The 18,432-nt window shown below is 29.8% G+C and overlaps 2 protein-coding genes across 2 annotated transcripts; one reads left to right on the top strand and one right to left on the bottom strand.

The window, feature by feature from the left end:
• Window positions 1-976: 976 nt before the first annotated feature.
• On the top strand, window positions 977-3,787 carry MKS88_000865 (dipeptidyl aminopeptidase 3; the record flags this gene model as incomplete). The annotated part of the gene is made up of 3 exons (XM_067219506.1): window positions 977-1,223; window positions 1,567-2,087; window positions 2,150-3,787. 3 exons carry the CDS (start codon window positions 977-979, stop codon window positions 3,785-3,787), a joined length of 2,406 nt encoding a protein of 801 aa, XP_067075233.1.
• A 913-nt stretch (window positions 3,788-4,700) lies between these two features.
• MKS88_000864 (uncharacterized protein) lies at window positions 4,701-17,639 on the bottom strand (the record flags this gene model as incomplete). Its single annotated transcript, XM_067219505.1, has 1 exon — window positions 4,701-17,639. One exon carries the CDS (start codon window positions 17,637-17,639, stop codon window positions 4,701-4,703), a length of 12,939 nt encoding a protein of 4,312 aa, XP_067075232.1.
• Between the last annotated feature and the right edge of the window lie 793 nt (window positions 17,640-18,432).

The raw sequence follows: 18,432 nt of genomic DNA, 5'->3' as shown, positions 1-18,432 counted from the left end.
TGAAGAAAGTGTGCATAGGTCATGCAATCCGTACCATACGCACACACATATCTATCTATCTATCTATATATCTATCTATATATATATATATATATATATATATATATATATACATACATATATATATATATATATATGAACATGGGTGTATATATAATGTTTTGTAAATACATGTACATGTATGTAAATTTTTTTTCTTTGCGTTATTTTAATTTTCTCTCTTAATTTTTTAGTACTCTATTTTTACTAAAAAAAAAAAAGGAAAAAAAAAAAAAAAACACAATTACGTTTGCGTGGTTAGAAAAGAAGATAAGATGGTTGGAGCATTTGCTGCCACCTGTCTATATATTTTACAGATGTATTTTTGTTTTTTCCTTTTTTACTAACTATTGAACTTTTTTACCTTTTTTGTCTAACAATTCATATTTTTGTAAATATGCGTAAAACGTTTCTTCCTTTTACTTACAAATATATTTTTTCAATTTTGAAATGTGAGGTCGTTTCCCTTAAAGTCATAAGAAGTGGAAGAGTTTCTATGCATTTAAGTGCACTTCGTGAAGGCTAAAAAGAAAAATCAGGGAAAAAAGAAAAATGGAAAAAAAAAAAGTTCATATATGTATTTAACAAATTAACGAAAGGAAGTTTGGCACAAAGGGGGAAAAAACATCTTAGCAGTATATTTTATTCATGTCTTAGTGTGTGAACACTTAATTAAAAGCTTTTTTCAGTTTAGTTTTTTCTTTTTATTGAAGTGGTTAACATAACAGTAGAAAGATAACTAAAAGGAAGGGACTTCAAACCATGTGGTTATTTACATGTGTATAGATACATAAATATATATAAATATTTGTAAAAATATATACATACATATACATATATATATATATGTACGCGCATCGCCTTTCACTTTTTAGCATCTCGCACTGTTAAGATTACATGTCGAATTTTTTTATTTCCTTTCAAAAATTATCTTGATATGATTTTATGTATTGCGTTTTTTTTGATTTTTTTGAATTATGTAAAATGTGATATACCTGTTCACTGTTTAAGTAGACATGTAGAGGGAAAATGGGAAATTAACTTGGGTTTATTAAAAAGAAAGAATTTGAAAAAAGAACAGTCACAATATGAAAAAGGAGGAAATAAGTTGAATAATGATGAGAATGAACAGATCTATGATTATAAATGCGGGTATAGAAGACCCGACCATCCCGATTACCATGGTGTAATATATTTATATCGTTTTATGTGAATAAGATTTTTCTATCACCTACCATTTAGTTCAAGTGTATTTTTCTCCCATTTACCTTGTTCATATTTTGTTTTTACCATTTTTGCAATTTCACGTTCTACGTAGTTTAGCTTTAGTTCTTCTGCATACATGATGATATTTTACATACACATGTGCCGTCATCTTCCCCTTGATGCAAGCATTTCCCTATGGCAAATTTTGTTGCATGTGTTATGTATATGTATTTTCTTTATTTTACTGCTTTACAGTTTTCTGCTTTTTCCTTCTTAACTTAATCTCATATCATAATATCCTGTGACTCATTTTTTTTACAGAGTCACTGGACCCTGAGAATGTAAAAGAACGATTCGAGGAGATAAAAAGGGAAATCGTTGTTTTCAACAAAGATCGGACGATAAATATACTTGAAAATGACCAAGTTAATCCTTTATATAGAGGTTACTGGAGGATAATATATGATGAAGGTTTATATATGGAAGTGTATAAAGAAAAGGGAGAAAAAGAAATTTATTTTTCTTTTTTTAAATTTAAAAAGAAAGATGATTTATCTTACAGTTATTGCAATAACTTGATTATGGGTATGGTAAATGTGTACCTCTTGAAGGATAAAAATAGGAAAGAAGGAAATATTGCTAATAACACTATTACTTATAATAGTGCTAATAATTCTAGTAGTTATAATAATGGTAATTACCCTAACATCATTAATGATGATGGTAATAATGAAGACCACTATTTTTCTGATAATCACAATAACAACCTAGATACAAGTACAGGGGAAGAGTTTCCCTCATCCCGGATGAATAATGGTACAGAACAAAATAAACATGAAAACGTTAGAAAGCGCGATGAAACAAGAGGAAGAAGTTTCTTAGAAAAAAAAAAAAAAAAAATCAGAGTGTAATAGATCGAAATAATTTATATGAATTAAACAGAAAAAAAAATAATTTTTTACCGTCAAAATACAAGTTATTCGATAAAGATAATAAGCAGGACTTTGTTAATAGTGCTCCTCTATCAAATGGAAAAGATATAGTAGGAGAAAAGGGGGAAGGAGAATTTGAAGAATCAGTTGATTACTATAATGACAATTTCATCGATTTTAACCTTTTAACAATGAAGAGATATTGTTGGTATGGAAAAAAATTAAATGCCACCTCTGACATGCCCACAAACAAAATACCTGTCCACATGGTATCTCCATTAGTAATTGATGCAGCTGAACACAACCAGAATTATGAAAGTATGAAATTACAAGAGACGGAAAGTGAAAACGAAAAGGGGAATAATATAGAAAATGAAGATGTACATAAAAGGAAATATAAAGAGTCAGACAAAGAAGATTATAAGAGAGAAGACGAGAAGGGGGGATGGGAAAGACATGAACAGGCATTCATAAAGCCTCACACACAATACAAAAATGATATTCATTCTAATATAGATACTTCAACAAAGAGTACAAATAAAAAACACAAGGATGATAGCTTATTCAATATGTATTATAATAAAGACATTACCTTAACAAATTTCGATTGGACAAACGAAGAAGATGTAAAAAATAGATTAGAAGGTACTTACATTAAAATTGTTGACGATGCAATAGATCAAAAAGATTGTGGTTCATGCTATGCCAATTCAACTGCTTTAATTATTAATAGTAGAATAAGGATCAAATATCACTATATAAAAAACATCGATCATCTGTCCTTCAGTAATCAGCAATTAGTAGAATGTGATTTTTTCAATCAAGGATGTAATGGTGGTTACATATACCTGTCTTTAAAATATGCATATGAAAATTTTTTATTTACAAATAAATGTTTTAAAAAATACATACATTTACGCATGATTGAGGACGAAAATAATAATGCACTCTGCGATCGATTTGATACCTTTAAAAACTTTTTGCACCAAAAAGAAGCAACCTCTATTGGAAATGGGGACAAAAGAGCTACTAGCAAAAGTATAAAAGAGGGAACATTTTTACCAACGGACCTTAAAATAGAGGGACGGATAAACAACAATATTAAACTGCATCGTAATAGAGGCAGGCATAATGCCATTCGTGGCAATAGTGGTAACGACGACAGTGGAGACGAGGAACTAAGTCAGAACTACGTGCTAACCGATCACATATCTTACGAAAAGAATATATTGGACGCATCTCAATTGAACAGTTGTGATGCAAAGGTTAAAGTAACAAAATTTGAGTATTTAGATATAAAAGATGAAGAGGACTTGAAAAAATATCTGTATCACAATGGGCCTGTAGCAGCAGCAATTGAGCCACCAAATAATTTTTCAGCGTACAAAAAAGGGATTTTAGAGGGTAAATTTATAAAAATGTCTGATGGGGAAAAATCTAATGCGTATATATGGAATAAAGTTGATCATGCTGTTGTTGTAGTAGGTTGGGGGGAAGATAATGTAGAGAATTTGTTAAAAAAAAAAAAAAATCCAAAAAAAAGAATTCCTACGATGATCATATTTACAACCATTTGGAGGAAAATAAGAAAAATAATAATAAAGTCGTGAAATACTGGAAAATTTTGAACAGTTGGGGAACAGAATGGGGAAATGAAGGTTACTTCTACATATTACGGGGTGAAAATTATTTACGAATAAAGTCGTACCTTTTAGCATGTGACGTTAATTTGTTTATTAGACAAAGGTGAAACAGGGTGGAAGGGAAAATAAAAAAAAAAAAAATGAAAAAGTACTGATGTGTGTAAGAAATTATCGCTTTCGTTTTTAATTAAAGGCAGGTTTTATTAATTACATATTTCATGTACTGTTACGGAATTAAATAATTTTAAATAATGGAGTTTTCATACCTTTTCGGTTTCAAAAAAAAAAATTATTCACACATATGTATACATATATATTTAAATATATATTTCTTTTTTATAATTCTTTAAAAAAAAATAATTAAAGGCTTCATTGTACATGATTTGTGACGTTTTTAAAATATGCATTTTTTTTCATTTACCTTTTTATAATTTCAATTTAGCTATTTAAAAAAAAAAAAAAAAAAAAATTGATGCTTTATACTCATTCAGAAAAAATTTACTAAAATACACTGTTATCATGTTTGTATTATAAGTGTACTAATATGCATAAAACTTATGAAATGTGCACAAACATAAGTACACATTTTAATCCTTTAAAAAAGGAAGTCTCGTACGTGTAAACAAATTATTCAACGCAAAATAAAAAATTTATAAAAAGGCATGCCGTGCATTGTCACATCGGTGTGTCAGCATGTTAACGGTGCTAAGTGGTGTATACATATACTGATACACATGTGTATATATATATATATATATTATATGCATACAAATGTGCGATTTTCCCGATATTCTGTTTCCCTTACCCTGGTTAAAAAGGCACGCGAAACCAATCGAACCTTTCCAGAGCTATTTTTACTTTTTTGACTTTTCTAATTTTTTTAATTTTTCAAGTGTGTTTGGTTTTCCTGTCTTCTCTGCACTCCTGGATCAATAAATCTTTTTAAAGATGATTTTATCTCACAGTGAAGTTTTAAAAATAGGGTTAGGAAAATAGGGTTTTGGCTAGTTCCTAATAAATTTTGGTACACATAATGATATTTATCAAAATGGTTGTTCAAAAATAATTGAAGTTTAAAAATATCATCAAGGCATAATTTTTCCTCTTCTTTCTTATTCGATATATCACTACTACATGGATCATAAGTATTTGCCTGCGGTATATATTTTTCTTCATGCTTTGTATGCGCCGGATTGTTGTTACTACTGTTGTTATTCATGCCACTGTTTTCATCGCTCTTTTTATTGTAAAAGGAGTAGTAAGTTACATGGTTATTAAAAATATGCGTTAAGTTGTATATATGTATATCATTGTTAATATTAAAAATGTGTGTATATTTTTTAAAAACCTCATAACAGTTTATTCTTTTGTTATTAATTTCAATATCAGTGTTAATATTCGCATGAATGTATGACCTGTATATACATATATATAACAGTTCGCATATATTAACTCTTAAGGTACACTTATATTTATATTCCGTTTTTTTGCTTATTGTTACAAAATTTAAGGATTTATCATAGAAGTATACAAACTGATTTATATTTGATTTATCATCAATATAAATTTCATCAAAAACAGAAATATTTGATACTATTGTTTCCCATAATTCTTTCAGCTTGTTTTTATTAATATTATAATACAGAGGGATATGTATTAAAGCCAAAGAGGACAAAATTTTAATTTTATAAACATTTGTATATCTTAATGTGTAAATTAAATTATCTAGTATTTTATAATGTAAATCTGCAAAATTATGTGCAAAAAAGAAGGAATAATTGTTATATATCAATTTAAACGCATAAAGGACATTCCACGTTATTTTATTCTTTATATGATCCTTTACTATGGATAGCAAATATAATATAATTTTTGCGTCTACATTATTCGGGTTATATTTAAAATAATTCTTACTTATGTTTGAATTAAATATGTCTTTTATTTCTATTATTATTGAGTCATCACAGATACTATTATCTTTTTTATCAGAATATCTTTCAAAACAATTATCATTAAAATTATGTAAAACGGTATGTTTTACTTTCGTATCTCCAATGTTTTTATTCTTTATTATTCCTTTACTTGGTTTAGATTTTTCATTTAATGGATAATCTTTCGTATATTTATTAGTCCAATCCTTTGTAACCTTTTCCGTATTATTTTTTTCTTCGAAATTTTTGTTAAATGAAAAAAAACAGTCATCAAATTCGTATTCATATTTTATATATACATTTAAAAATAAGCGATAAAATTTTAAACTATCCCCTTTTTTATTTTCTGCTCTCTCATTTATTCTGTTTTCACATCTTGACATGTATGAACTTTTCCGATGTAGTTTTTTATTTTCATTCATGCGGAAAAAAGAGGACGTTTTCTTACCCTCACTGTCGACTCCCTTTTGTGTACCCTGTTCTTTGGCAGATAGTTGTTCCCCCTTCGTGCTCCCAGTCCCATCGTTCCTGTTTACTTCGTTCCTGTTTATGTCTTTCCCTATTACTTCGTTCCTGTTTATGTCGTTCCCGATTACTTCATTTCTGTTTACGTCGTTCCAACTTACGTCACTCTTGCTTTCATATCCTCTGCTTCCATCGCTCCCACTCCTAGCATTTTTTGGTAACTCCTCATGCTTTCCCTGCCCCTCGGTGTTTTCCACATCATGCGTATCAGACGTGAAGATGTCAATCAGACCTTTTCTTTTTATTATATTGTTCAAATAAATAAAATATTTAACAAGAAATGTGGACGGCAATAAATTAATATAATTGAATAGGAAGAAATTCACATTTTTACATATAAATCCTACATATCTAATAATACAACAAACAGCTCTATCTTTTTCTACACTTTTGTTTTCTCTTACAATTAATAATAATATATAAATATACTCAATGTATGATATTATATATACATTGTTCATAAACATATTGTGCATGTTGGAGGGGCTGCTCGTTAAGGTACTCACTGGATAACATTCATGACTTTCATTACTTTGTGCTTGGTTAACTTTAGTGTCGTACCTTTTGCAGAAGCTACTGCTGTTACTACCGCTTGCAGCGGTATTGCCATTATAATTACTATCAGCAGTTGTACTATTATTATAATTATTATTGCTGCTAAGCTTTGTTGAGACAGCGCATTTGTTTTTAGTCTTATCTATATTTGTTATACTATTTAAGTAGCTATCAGCTTCTGTGTATGTAAAATCATCTGTATCAATAACATATCTACAATGAACACAATTTTTGGAACATTTCATATTTAGCTCATTACTTTTGTTCTTGCTCATGTGACATAAATTGAAGTCATTCATATCTATAGATAAATGAATATCATTTATAAAATCGATAAAATTGTTTATGTTTTTGTTTTCCTCACTATTATAATTACTATAGTAGGAAAATGTTTTAATATTATTTTGGGTGAAATAAAAAGGAATATAAGAACTGGCAATTTCACATATACAATTATACGTATAATATTTTAAATCTACAAAAGAATCGTTATAAAATTTAATTATATGAATAATTATATAAATGTATATGTAATATAACTCAAATAACTTCTTTTCATTCTTCTGCTTTTCTAATTTGTACACATCCTCATTCCATTTATCCTTTTCATCTATGTTTTTAATTGAAAAAACTTTATTCAAATAATGTTTTTCTATCTCTTCATCATTCTTTACATTCAGGTTGTTCATTTCTTTTTCACATACGTTGAAGTTGATTGGTTGCGTGGACGACGCTCTTTCATCTTCTGAATTAGGGGACTTGTAAATGGAATTACAAAAAAAAATATTTTTGTTACAATTATTGGTATTCTTACTGTAGCTTCTTTTTTCTCTCCTGTTCTCCGTTTCGTCTACTACTGCCGTTTCGTCTACAACTGCCGATTCGTCTTCTACTGCCGATTTGTCTACTACTGCCGATTTGTCTACTACTGCCGATTTGTCTACTACTGCCGATTTGTCTACTACTGCCACTTCGTCTACTACTACCGCTTCGTCTACTACTACCGCTTCGTCTACTACTACCGCTTCGTCTACTACTACCGCTTCGTCAACTAATACCGCTTCGTTAACTAATACCGCTTCGTCTTTTATTACTACTTCTCCTTCTGCCGCTCCTTCATTTTTGCCTTTTTTTGGTCTACTTACTATCCGCTCTTTATTATTAACACTCTCTCTATTAACATTTCTCGTGTTAGTTGCCATTTTTTTTAAACACTTCAAGTTGAAGTTGGTATTGCTTTCATCATCATTACTGTCTTGAAACAAAGAAGTTTTTTCACACTTCAAATTAATGAGTTCAACTCCGTTTTGTGTAGTAGTGCAATTTCCATTATTGGTGCTTTCCTCCTGTTTATGGTTTGTGCAATGGTCAATGCACATGGAATTATATCTAGGGTTGTTTTTGTTTTGTGCAAGTACAGAACGGTTTAGTAGTTCTCTTTTCTCTTTATATATCACTATTTGATGATTACTTTCTGTTATCTTTTTCCCTACAAAAGGGAATCCCCTAAAATGAAAACTTTTGTAAGATGCAAGCTCATCTTGTATTATATTTTCCCCATTATCTTGCACGGGTACTTGCGTTATGTGTGGATCCGTAATGGAAAGGTTAAATTTTATTTTAAACTCTGTGCTACGGTTATTGCGATTGCAATTGTTATTACTACTGCTATTACTACTGCCATTACTATTGCCATTACTACTGCCATTACTACTACCATTACTATTGCTACCGCTATGATTAACATTACTCGTGGTAGATTCCGAATTGCGCACTGCTGAATTAATCAGATTAATTTCTCTTTTTTCAGTATCATAATTTTTGTCGTAACGTGGTAATTCTTGGGGATCGTGATATATTGAAGTATTATCCAAGTAAGTACGTCTTTTTGTATATTCCTTTTTGTCGTATTTTATGTTGGGTTGAGTCGAACTGGAATAAGTTTTACTATTTATATATTCGTCAGTCGTGTTAAGCTTCTTTTTATTAGTGCTCCTAGTGTTGCTTCCACTATTATATTTACAATTTGATGAAAAAGAAGTAGTGGTAAACACATCTGTAGCATTTTCCTTTGTGCCCCCTTTTTCGAATATTTCATAATTCATGGATTTAAAATTATGGCTGTTTAATACACTTTCAGTATTACAATAAGAATTAATATTTAAGTTTTTTTTTTTTTTTATATGAACATTATTTGCCGCTGTTGCATGGATGTTATTGTAATAGACATTAGTAGACTTCATGTGCAATAAATTTATTCTTTTTTCATAATTCTGAATAAATCTTTTATTAAAGATAAAAATGTATTTAATAATATATTTACTTAGTGCAGTTATGATATTGCACTTAATACTATGAACACATGAGGAAACTAGATTTGTTAACTTTTGAATATCTTCCACCTTTAAAATTTTAAAACCTTCATAACTTAACTGAGAAATGCAGATAATTGTGTTAAGGAAAATTTGTTTCACTTTGCTTCTTTTATTAATTACATCATCGTGTATTTTGTTTATATTATGAATATGTATTAAAATATACTTTTGAAACAGATAAATCATATCATTTTCGACAAGTTCCATAAACTTTTTCTTCTTACTGCTTTCATTTGACTCACTGAATTTATGATACAAAAATTTTTTCTCTTTTGTTATGTTATTTTTTATATCCATATCATTTTTCTCTTGTTCACTTCTGTTCTTTTTGGTTACTTTGAGAAACCTATCTGACATGCTTTTTATAGTTTTAAATGAATGTTTTGACTCGGATACACTTTGTTCGTCCATAGGATTGAAACTGTTGTTATGGGCATTCTTATCGCTTCCTTTTTTCCTTCCGTTACTTCTACTATGATTCATGATAGGCGTATTATGTCTAGAGTTGTTCACACTGAGTGAAATTGTAGAATTGTAAATGTTAGGCTGCGTTTCTTGCATAATATTTCTCACATTGTTCATGTCGTAGTCTACTAAGTTGTTTCTCTCTTCCGAATTTGAAAAAATATAATCAATACAATTATTAGTTTGCTTCGATAAACTTTTTTGCATTGAATTTAAACTTGACACATCGCTAACTTGTTCACTCTTATCATTTGATGAAATAGCTATATCTGCTTTACCCTCTACGGAGGAGTTTTTCCCCTTGGTACTTAAGGAGGTGTTGTGCGTGTCCTCATCATCATTTTCCCCTTGTAGAAATTCCGCTTGACTGTTGTACTTATTATTAAAAATTTGACTGTTTTTAAATTCATCTTTTTGTTTATATATTGGTAGTTCATATTCATTACAGTTATTATCATAATATGTGTTAATAAAACTAAACACATCAATTACTATTTTGATTGATATAATTTTTATATTTATGTTTTCAGATTGCAGAAAATATTCCAGTAAATTCTTTACATCTTCCCAACAATGCATATAGCAAAATAAATAATATTTTAAAGTTTTCTGAAAAACTAAAAAAATATTTTTAAATATTTGAATATCATATGGTATTAAATTGTTCTTATCAAACGTACTTAATGTGGTATGTTCAATATTTTCTTGCTGCATATAAGAAGTGATATAATTATCGTACAGATCATTATAGGAGTTCATGCTGTGCCTATTTTCACATTTATAATTTTGTTCATGATCTCGCATTATATTTTCTAAGATGGGCTTGTTATGTATATGTATGTCAGAGGGCAGGTTTCTTTCTATTTTATTATTTACTATACCAGTGCTGCTAACTCCATTGTTTCTCTCATCTTTGATCTCATTTTCCCCCTTATCTTTACTCTCATTTTTGCTCAAATAAATAGTATCATTCGCGTTTGAGGACGATTTCACACCATTTTTTACAGCGTTTTTTACATGTGTGCAAGGTTGATAAAATATTTTGTATAAAAAAATTAACATAAAATATATTAACTGTGCAAAGGATATATTGTACAGGTAATTCTTCGAAATGTTATTACAGTAAATATTTCTATCATTTAACGATTGATTTATATATTTTCCGTATATATTGGTGCATAAAAAATAATATAAATCATCATTATATTCACATAATAAAACGGAAAATATATTGACAATAACTGTTATTGTGCATATATATTTCGAACTTTTATAATATTCATTTGAATATAATACACTAATTAATAGATCATAATCATCATTACAAAGAAGAGTTCTATCTATTTTATCTATATTTTTGTACAAAAATGAAATACAGTTTGTGCTTTTTTTTTTTACAGATCTTTTTTTGTTTTTCGATGTGTTGCTTGGCGCAATTTTACATGCACAAATCGTTCTCATGTTGTTTTGTGTGTTCTTTACATTTTCCATATTTCTTCTTTCTACATTTTTTTTTTTTTTTTTCTTCTTCTTCTTTTTACTCGTTTTATTACTGTTTTCATGAAACACACTACAGTTTGCAGTACATATCTCACGTGCGTTTTTTCCATCCTCATGTAAAAGTCTATCATCGTCAAGTACATTCTTACTATCGATAATATTACTATTCACACAGTTACCACTCACACTGCTGTCCTCATGGAACACGCCAACTTTTTCCCCATTCTCCTTTTCGTTCGGCATAATTATATTATCAGTTATATTACCCTCTTTATCATGAATGTTAATCTTTATTTTGCTTTCATTATCTTCATTAAGTTGTTTTTTTTCTATGGATATTTTTTTATTTTCAGATTTATTCTTTTTATTCTCGTTAGCCCCGCCACACGCGTTCTTGTCATTTGCACCGTTCATACCATCTGTGTCTTTATTTTCTTCTTCTGGTTCCTCCACGTCTCTTTCTTTCTTTTTTCTTTTCTTCTGATCCGATCGTTGTTCTGTTTGTTGCTGTGTATGCAGATCCGTTCGCTTCCCCCTACGCAGCTCCTCTCCTGCCTTATCTCTTTCTCTCTCGCTATCCTTTTCATAAGAGTGCTCATCACATTCATCGTACTCATCATACTCTTCATCCTCCATAAAACTGTTTATATAATTATTTAATGAGCTAATTATTCGTTCGTCTTCGTCCTTATAATCGTTTTGAAAGTAAATGCTTTCTATGATATTACGTCTACCACTTATATGTCTATTTTGAAAGAAATGCATATTATAACTATCGCTCGAAATGTTATAAAAATGTTTTGGGCTATTTAAATTCCAATCTGACTTCCCTCTATCAGAAATTTCGTCGTTATGTGGTGATAAGTATATGGAGCTATTATAATTCCTTTCACCTTTGTCATATTTTAAATTATTATTATTTTGTAGTAATCTTTTTACGCAAAAGAGGAAAACATCTCCATGGTTAAAATAGATAAGGTATTTTAATAAATAGAAAAAAAAAAATTTCAATATTTGTACTAGCAAATTTTTATATTTTGGTATTAATATGGACTGAGAAACTCGTAAAAAGAAGCGATAGATGTTTAGTCTGTCTGCGGGGGTGTGGAAGTTACCTTTGTTATCTAGTACGTACATATTGGTTATTAGTTTTGTTAATGTTGAGAGAATGTGCACAATGCTCTGTTCTGTTGCAGTTTTCTTAATATTGGCGTTTGTTAATCGATCGTAATATTTATCCTTCACACGCATATCACTGCAAAGTTTTCCGTTGCTACTGCTGATGCTGTTCTTATTATCTCTAATGCTGCTACTGTTTTTGTAATTTTCTAAACTTACGGGAGTCCTATTTTCCACCTCAATGTTCACACTTGTGTAATTATTTACGCTCATACTGGTATTATTAACATCGTACATAACCAAACTAAAATTATGCACCTTTTCTGTGGTATTTTGCTGCTTGCCCTGTTTACCTGTACATAGCTTTTTTTCATTAGTTGCATTACTAATATTTTTCATCATACTATTATTCTGTAGGGATAAATCTTTATTAGTAAGAAGGGATTGTTCTGCATTAGATAATAAATTATCGCTTATTCGGTTTGTACTTGACAACATGCATATATTATAATTGTTATTGGGAGAAAAATCGTTCCCACAATTGCTATGATTGAAAGAAGCTTCTACATTATCCCCTTCATTGTGTGTGTTTTCATCACTAATAATGGTATTTTCATTATTATTATCACTGTTGGTGTTACTTCCCTTTAGTAAAAACCAATATTTCAGTTGCTTACAATCAAACAAGTATTTTAAACACAAAATGGAATTAGTCCTAAGTTTCTGGTTCTGATCTTTTATAACTATTGTTAAAAATATTGGAATAAGTTCTTTTTTACTTTCATTATAATAATATAGTATTTTATCCCAGTTGTTTATATATATGTGTGAGAATATTTTGATAAGTACATGAACACAACATAGAAGATTGTTTCTCATGGTAATCGTTAATTCGTCCTCCATTTTTTTTTTGGTGCAATTTTTGAAAGGTGTACACATGTGGTCATTTCCCGTATTCTTTTCATCACATAAATGTATATCTTTTGTGCTGGTTGAAAATACAGTATCTGTTAGTTCATCTATTTTGTTGTAATGATTCGACTGCACTATGGGGAATTCCGTTTTGTCTTCAGCGTTTGCTGAGTTCATTGCGTCCGCTTCTTCCACTTCATCAGATTCTCTCTGTAACACTATCTTTTCGCCTTTTCCTTTGTAATTTATTCCACCGTTGATCACCTCATCATGTTTACTAATATGTTTATGTGGTGTACCTTCCCTGTTGTCTTCCTCAATTTGATGGTGTCTCCCTTTGAACTTGCTCTCACTTGTCCATGTGTTTTCTTTACCCATTTTAGCTTCATCATCAGTATAATATGTATTTACGAAAAAAAAAGGCTTCAAAGATTCATATAGCGGGAAAGCAATAAATTCTTCCTTCTTTTTATTTCTTGATATGACCCTCATTTTTGCATATTCTAAAATGGTTTCATTAAAAACGTTGATGAAGGATAACATGATGCCAAGGAATACTTTATTATTGTAAGAGTGTACATTGTTTAAGTCCTTCTTAAAATATTCATATAATTTTTCAAAGAGACATTTATACAAATTTAGTAAGAAGAACCAAGCTTTATCGGTAATAAAAATTGGTTTTACTAAAATAAGCTTTACAATACAATACATACATGTTTTAATAATATGAAATATGTATATCCCTAGGTGCAGTAAAAAGAGGAGATTTTTTGCAACGACACAAATGCTGTACAGTATAGAAGAGTTATATTTATATAAATAATTTGAATTAAGAAGAATAAGAAAATTTTCATAGAATTTATTTAAATTGAAAAAGAAATCTTCATAATTTTTAACCTTTAATTTTGATAAATACAAATTTAGTTCGTTTAATTTTTTTTTTTTAAAGGAATCGTTATTCATAAGCACGTCATTGAACACTTTACTGCTGTAATATCGTATGTTTTGTATTATACTTCCTAGTATGTTATCATTCATGTTCCCGCTTCTACTTCCATTTCCGTAGTCTTCCATAATTACCCATTTATAGTTAGCTCCATTTCCATATTTTGCCTTATTTATGCATGTCACATTGCTTTTTAGCACCACGTCAGTGTTCAATACCATGTCGTTGACTATTACTACGTCGTTATTGCTGCTGCTATTATAATACTGAGATTCTTCCTGTGCTTGTACCATTTTTCCTTCTGAGTTCAAAATGTATGATGATTTAGTGTTCTCAGAATTATGACAAGATTCATCAAACGAAAAAAGTGTCTTGGATATTCTACTCTTTTCCGACATTATTTCATTATTTCTCAAAATTTTTAAATTATAATTTTTATGGTAGTAATTGTTATATTTTTGTTCTTTAATTTTACTCTTTCCGTTTAATTCGATGTCTTCATTTGGTAAGCAGTTATGTTGATATTCTTCCTTTTCTTTATTTTCGTAGTTCTTTTTACGTGTGCTTGCACCTAGAAGAACCTCTTCAGAAAAACTATTACCATTTTTGTAGCTATTATTACCATCGGCATGGTTATTACTTTCACTTATGTAGTTACCAACGTTACCATTGGCACTCATGCAGTTTCTCTTGCTAATACTGACGCATGCACCTTCACAGTTAGCATAATTGTTGTATGGCTCTTCTTGATAAAACGGTTCAATGCGGTTACATTCATCAATGTAAAGGATTCCCTCATTCATGTTGTTGTCATCACTGTTAACACTGTTAGCGATTCTCACACTGTTTAGTAGCTTTCCATTATCATTTAAATTATATGAACTGTTTTTAACCATCATACGTGTATTATTATTCAGACTGATATTATTACTTCCCTGATTAAAGTCAAAGAACCATTTGGTATTATTATTACTGTTCGTGTGTGCGGTTTCGTTATTTCTTTTATCATTTGTCGGCTGCCTATTATTCCCACAATTTATGCAATTTGCACAATTAGCACAATCTACATAGTTAGCGCAATTAGCATAATTTGCACAATATGCACAATTCATTTTTACATTAGACTTAAATTTCGAATTCCCACTTATTTTGCAACTCTCTGGACTTGGTTCTCCTCCCTGCAATCTCATATTTCCCTCATAATTTTCATATTTATTTAGATCGTTCTTTCTCATTTTCTCACAGTCTATGTGCTGAATGCGACTGATGCTATTCATGGGGATTATATCTTTCACATTATTTTTGAACAAATACCTATTATAATTCACGCTATCTTTGTTTAACAATATGTTCTCTACAGCTAGTGAAACGTGTGGTAGTTCCGTATCATTTTGCAAAAATGCGCAATTGTTTTGGTTCATTATGTTTTCCCCATTTATGCTTTCATTTATTACGCTCTCATCTCTTATACTTTCACCCCTTACACTTGCACCCCTTACACTTTCACCCCTTACACTTGCACCCATTACACTTTCACCCCTTACACTTGCACCCCTTACACTTTCACCCCTTACACTTTCACCCCTTATATTTTCACACCTTATACTTTCACCTCTAACAATTTCAGCTCTTGCTATATTGCTTCCCACATTTCTAAGTTCATGTTTTTTCATATTATATGACCTATTTGTGCTATCCATATAGCACTGGTCTAGTTGTTCACCCCAGTTCGTGCCGTTATCCCTCTGGTTATGTGTATTTACAGTAATCCTTTTCAAATTGTTAGGGAAGTTCACACTGCCGTTATTGACACCTATCGCCTGCGTATTAGTATTGCTGCTACTGGTGTTTATTATTAATTTATGTGCATTCATATCATTTATATAATCTTCCACAAAATTTAAAGTATTCTCATCACCACTTCTATATCGGGCATTGTCTATATTTGCAAAATGTTTATAATTCAAGTTGCTTTCTCTATCATCGCATTTATATCCATTAATGTCGACACTGACTCTTCCGGTAGTACCGCCACTACTATTGATGGTTTTCTTCCGATTATCTAATGCATCACTGACACGTGGAATGACCATATTGTGGTTGAATGCTTCATCATTATATAGACTACCTTCATTCACGCAAGTAACATCGTTAAGGTTGATTCTAATGTTGGTATCACCTACACTTTTATAATTAGTTGTTCTATCGCAAGCATTTACTAGTCTGAACATACATTTGTCCCCCGTATTCTGATCAATGCAGCTAATACAAGGCAACCCCTTATGATCACTACATATATGGATGTTTTTATTAAATAAATTATATTTATTAGAGTTCATTTTGTCGTATTTAACACTAAATATATTATGTACTTTATTTAAATTATAGTTTGTATAATCATCATCAACTAAATTAGTAACTGCTTCCTTATTTTGAAGTTTATTATACGCAGGAATACTATCATTGTCATGTATATCCCTTTGATTTAGTTCATCTAGATATGTTAACTCTCTTTTTTTTAGCATGTAAAAACTGTAATCATTAGTTCTGTCATAAGAGTGCACATTTTCAAAATGTCCATCGTTGCCCAGGCTATTATTTACGACGCCGCTGAACTGGTTCAAATGGTTAATTTGGTTCAATTTGCTCAACTGACATGATTTACTCATTTTGCTCAAATCACACGCTTCAGTTGCACTTACACCTTTGCTCAGTCGACTCTCTGCGTTCATATTGTTATTGAACATGTTTAGTTCTATGTTACTTGTGGATGACTGCAAGGATGTATGTGTCCTCTTATTATCCCCTTGATATGGCACTTCCTCTTTTAGGTGCTTAAAAATTTGATCGTTTTTTTCATTCATTTCACTTATATTATGAATTTGTTCAAAACGAGAAGAATTATAATGAATATTTTCTTCATTTGCATAATTCTGTATATTATCCTTTTTCAAGTTATATTTTTTTTTTTCATAATTCATTATATTATTATACTGAGCAAGTAGCTCCGTGTTGGCTTTGGAATATTTATTGGAATTGCTGCCATGAATGACACTTAAGTTTGTACAAACATCAGTATCATTATGATCATAAATAGCACTCATTTTATTTTTTTCTTTTCTCCTTACATTTGACTTTAAAGAACTAGAACTATATTCCCTGTTCATGTTATTTAAAATATTACCTTCCACTGAATGGGCAATATTATTTCCTCTGTTTTCCTTTTCGTTAAATAAGAAATGATATGTCGTATCTGAGTTGTTTCCATTTTTTACATTTTCATTTATACTGTTATCCATTCTTAGTGCATAATAGGAGTTTTTTTCTTCCTTTAGTGCGTAATCATAAATATTATATCCTACCTCAGATACCAAATTCTGTAATTTCTCTTTTTGTTTTCTTTTTATATTTATGTTGTTAAGTACAACACTAAATTCTTCCTTAGACGGATTTTCCACTACGTTTAAAAATAAGTGTGCCTTGTCCCCCATTTTTTGTGCTCACAAAAATATATATCTGCGCTTTTTTCTTAGTTTACGCTCTTATATTGTGTATATATGTATGTATGTGTATCAATATATCTATATGTCTGCTTGTCTATCTGTGTGCCTATCTGGCGACTGGTATCAGCAGTTGTTCACATGTGTACAAATGTGCACATATATGTGTGTATATGCAAAGTTGTTAATTATAAATTATTAATGCAAGACATGTATTTGTTGCTAAAAATTTTATTTGGTATTTATGAATTCAAATAAAACGTTACAATGTTATAATGAAAAAGGTGTGAGCAGGGTAAAAAAAAAAATAAAATTAATACGACTATGTGGAATGCAAAGTAACGTTTGTTATATAATCAATCTATGTATATAACGAAATGTAGAAAGAAAATTCATATATAATTTAAAAAACTATAGAACTGATTAATACATAGAATTGTTTCTTACATTAATAAGTTGTTATTATCAAATATAAAGAATTTAATTTCTCGTACATCTGTAAAGATATCTCACCGTTTAACTGTCAGAAACAATCGATGCGGCAGGAAGTCGTAGAGAACATGCACGTAGGTGTGTATGTATATATATATATATATATACATACAGATAGGTACATATACGTATGTGTATTCACAAAGTTAGAAATAATTTCATATATATACCTATATGAACTTCGCCCTTAGGTTGTCATTACTCATAAAAGTTTTTCTTTTTTTTCTTCTACATTGAAGAATATTACACTGATGCTGAAAATTAAAATGAATTACTACTATTATTTTTCTAT

The sequence above is a fragment of the Plasmodium brasilianum genome, chromosome 3 (genome assembly GCF_023973825.1).
Source record: "Plasmodium brasilianum strain Bolivian I chromosome 3, whole genome shotgun sequence".
Lineage (NCBI taxonomy): Eukaryota > Apicomplexa > Aconoidasida > Haemosporida > Plasmodiidae > Plasmodium > Plasmodium brasilianum.
The sequence above is the reverse complement of the archived record's forward strand: the minus strand, read 5'-3'. Positions and strand labels throughout refer to the sequence as shown.